The 3,961-nt window shown below is 44.1% G+C and overlaps 1 protein-coding gene across 1 annotated transcript; it reads right to left on the bottom strand.

Moving 5' to 3' along the window:
• Positions 1 to 1,539: 1,539 nt before the first annotated feature.
• LOC137317975 (histone H2AX-like) lies at positions 1,540 to 1,917 on the bottom strand. The gene is made up of 2 exons (XM_067980967.1): positions 1,844 to 1,917; positions 1,540 to 1,756 (listed from the first exon to the last, which is right to left on the bottom strand). The coding sequence occupies exons 1-2, from the start codon at positions 1,915 to 1,917 to the stop codon at positions 1,540 to 1,542; spliced, it is 291 nt and encodes a 96-aa protein (XP_067837068.1).
• Positions 1,918 to 3,961: the final 2,044 nt, after the last annotated feature.

Below are 3,961 nucleotides of genomic sequence, written 5' to 3'. Positions count from 1 at the left end.
GGCTGAGTCACGCATGCGCAGATATCTGGTTTAATTCCCAATACAAAAATCGATGGAAACTTTCCCCAGTTGGATTTTTTCCGTGTCTGAGCAAAGGAAGTGGGACTGGGGGAAAGGTACCAGAATGGGAAACACATGGGATTTCACCAGTGCCTAACGCTGGAATCCAGACTGACTTTACAGTCTCGAACTATTAAACGAGATGTTTCCATCCCTGCTGTTTCTCTCGGTATCCTTTGATGGTTAAGGGCCTTTCATGGATCAAGTGAGCGGCTGTGGTACGAGCCAAAGGATCCTGTTCAATCTTGGCCCCTCGACTGTGTGACTCCGAAACTGGAGGGAGGATTTCTCAAACCAATCCTGGAGAACCAATCCTGAGGAAAGTGGGAGTCGGTGTATTTGCTGGGATTAATATCCGACAGCAACAGGCCCAGATTAATTTAACCGGTGTGAAACTGTCCGTCACTGAGAGTAATATGGAACGGCACTGAGCTGCAAAACTGCAGATGTTACAACAGGCTCATTGATTCTGTCATTCTCTGCACTGTCCCTGAGTGTGGGATTAATAGTGTGTCTGTCCCTCGTACAATATCAGTGAGAGATGAGATTGCATCTTCTGACTCTCCAACGCGATCTTTCTGGATAAAACAGAACTTTACCGGTCAGTCTGGAACTATTACTGTTTACGTCTGTCTGTCACTGTGCCTCACTGCTCTGTCTGTCTCTCTCACCGTGTCTGCCTCCCTCTCTCTCTCTCTGGTGCTGTATGTGAAGGTGGATACTGCTATTTAGCGTGATTTGGACACAGATAGGAAGTGTAACACTGATACCGTCTCTCTCTCCAGTGCTGGACATCAGCGTGGGATACTGTCTGATATAAAACAGAGAGAATGAGATATCCGGGCCGGGCCTCACTGTAAATGGGGATGTGTTCGGCTTCAGTCCCAGTTCATGGTCATTATCTTTTCATAGATTGAGGGCGAGTGTCTTTGTGAGAAGGTAACACTGGCGAAGCTACTTTTGGTTGCGACTTTTAGTAATTTATGTGTCTGTACCCCTCGATCCCTTTGCTCCTCTATCCTGTTTAGACTTATTATCCAAGCAGTATGTGAGCTCTTTATTGTTCATTCTGCAAGTATATTAATGTCCTCTTGCATTTTGACACATGCTTCCTTTGTATTAACTGTACCCACCAATTTGTTGTCATCGACAAGTTTTGAAATTGTACTTCCGATTCCCAAATCCAAAACGTTAATGTTAATTGTGAACAGCAGTGGTCCCAGCACTGATCCCTGTGTTAAACCACTTCCCACTTTTTGCCACACCAAGCTGTTACCCGTAACTCCTATTTTCTGTTTTGTCGCCAGCTTGCTATCCATTCTGCTACCTGTCTCCTGACTCCACGTGCACTGAACTTTGCCATGAGTCAACAATGCGGTACCTTACATAAGGCTTTCTGAAAATTCGAATGTATTATATCTACATTATTCAAATGATTTCATAAGATTGGTCCTGTCTGTAGATTAAATTCAGGCCGCTTCACTTGTTCTTAATGCTCCCAGCGCTTTTCTTCGGCAGCAGCACGGCCTGGATATTAGGCAGCACCCCGCGCTGAGCGATGGTCACCCATCCCAGCAGCTTGTTGAGCTCCTCTTCATTGCGGAATGCCAGCTGCAGGTGTCTGGGGATGATGCGGGTCTTCTGCTTGTCTTGGGCCGCGTTGTCGGCCAGCTCGAGGATTTCAGCCGTCAGATGCCTGAACAAAGCATCCAGATGGACCGAGGTTCAGGCACACACACGTTCAGTGGAGTTTCCCTTTCGCAGGAGCCTGTGAAGACGGAACTGCAGTCCGGCCCCGGATGAGCGAGACGTAGCGTTGGCCCGAGCTTTACCGCCGGTTTTTCCTCTTCCAGACATTTCCACAATTTCACAAAGAATGAAGAAATCCTCCCGCACTCGCCCTTATACCTTCTGGAGGAGTACAGTGGGGCCACTTGTGATGGGTCTCTCTCAGAGTGTTTACACTGCCCGCTCACCCTCACTGATATTGTATCTTTGAACTGCTGTAATATTGTCTTTTAGCAACATTGCTACTCCTCCTCCTTTCCATATTTCCCTGTCCTTTCCAAAGATCTTATAGACTTGAATATTAAGCTGTCATTCGTGACCAGCTGTTCGTCAGGTCTCTGTAATGATTTAATGTAACTATTTAACTTTACTCAATGGCTGATGTGAGCTTCGGCAAAATGTATTTCCAGCTGGTCAAGTATTGCAGGTATCGACTGTCTCTTCAGTCCGAGAAAAGGTGAATAATTACTGGCTGTTGTGTAATTTCCATTGATTGGGGGTTGGCGACATCTACTGGGCGGAAACGGGAACTGCAACAGAGCGAGAAAGGAACCGTCAGAAACCAGTTTCAATGAAGAACAAAATCCAAAAGCCAGCAGTGTCTTTTCAGGGTCGAATGTTTAGGAACTATTTTATGCTGGTAGATTGTCAACGATGGTGGTATAGTGGTGAGCATAGCTGCTTTCCAAGCAGTTGATCCGGGTTCGATTCCTGGTCATCGCAATTCATTCTCCTTATTAATTTACTTACTTCAAAAACTAGAAGTTTGTTATCGAATTTGATGCCGTTCAGCTGGATATTGTCTCCAAAATATAAACCGCTGTAATTATATTAAAATGTTTTCAACGTTCATTTATTTTCCCTGTAGAAGGAACAGAGGAAAAACATACTGGGAATGGTGAGTTACCAAGGGTCTAATGAGAGTGAGGAAGCAAATGATATGTTGGCCTTTATTGCAAGGGTGTTGGAATATAAGAGTAAGGAGGTCTTGCTGCAATTGTACTCTGTTGAAATATTGTGAAAAATTGGCCTATATTCGCTGGAGTTTAGAAGAATGGTCGGTGATGGCATTGAAACGTATAAAATTCTTGAGCGGTTTGACTGGGTAGGTGAGGAGAGGCTGATTCCCCTGCTGGAGAATCAAGAACGAGAGGTCATAGTCTCAAGATAACGGGCCGGACATTTAGGATCGAAATTAGGGAGAATTTCTTCACTGAAAGTGTTGTGAATCTTTGGAATTCTCAACCCCAGAGGGCTGTGGATGCTCAGTCGTTGAATATATTCAAAGCTGAGATCGATAGATTTTTGCAGTCTGGGGGAATCGAGGCATATGGGGATCCAAGTACAGAAATCACTAACAGTGATTACTAAATCACTCAAAAAATTTAAAATGGAGATTAAATTTTGATCTTTATCTCAAGGGAACGGGAATAAAAAGGAGTGGAAGTTATGTCACAGTTATACAGAGCTCTGGTTGGACCTCATTTCGAGTACTGTGTTCAGTTCTGGGCACCGCACTCTATATAATGGCTTGGAATGAGAAGGAGTTTTTCTCTTTTCGATTCGATGCAATGGGAGGGAATAGGAAAGGGTTTGGTCTTTTAGGATTTTTTCCAGTGGGAGTGAATGGGAAGGGGTTTGTTCCATTGGAATTCCTTCTGCGTGCTCTTGCGTTTACTGGGGAGACCTGTATGTTGCCAAATTGCTTTGTTTTTAACTTTGTGCCCCCTCGTTTTACTCTAAGCAGCAAAGTCTAAATATAATGAAACATGGAGAGGAAATTCGTCAGTTATCGGGTTATCAGCGGAGCTTATAAGGCCGGTAGCTGCTCACCAGAGAATGCTGAGCCCGATTGACAATCTCAGCTCCTTGTCATTAAATGGGTACAGTCACAATACAAACCCAGGAAAATAAAATGAAGCAAAACTGGACATCAAATAAGAAAAGTGCAAACATTTAGTTCATAAGGAGATGGTATGTCACGGGCAGTTTTGTAGTCAGAACTTGTGATTGTGTGAAATTGATTGGTTGAATGTTGGACTGAAATTTACATTCACATCTATATTAGTAATTTCCGCTGGGCAAATGGCAGGCAGTCATTTCACAGGTAATT

This window comes from Heptranchias perlo, unplaced genomic scaffold, assembly GCF_035084215.1.
Source record: "Heptranchias perlo isolate sHepPer1 unplaced genomic scaffold, sHepPer1.hap1 HAP1_SCAFFOLD_64, whole genome shotgun sequence".
In the NCBI taxonomy this organism is placed as follows: Eukaryota; Metazoa; Chordata; class Chondrichthyes; order Hexanchiformes; family Hexanchidae; genus Heptranchias; species Heptranchias perlo.
Note: the sequence above shows the minus strand (reverse complement) of the source record. Positions and strands in the feature narration are given on the sequence as shown.

What these genes read in the sequence shown, in the direction of transcription:
- LOC137317975 (XM_067980967.1), bottom strand. Translation starts at nt 1,917, where the DNA reads ATGTCTGGAAGAGGAAAAACCGGCGGTAAAGCTCGGGCCAACGCTACG. An exon ending in TCATCCGGGGCCGGACTGCA is followed by an intron (nt 1,757 to 1,843) that starts GTTCCGTCTTCA and finishes TGCTTTGTTCAG; the next exon opens with GCATCTGACGGCTGAAATCC.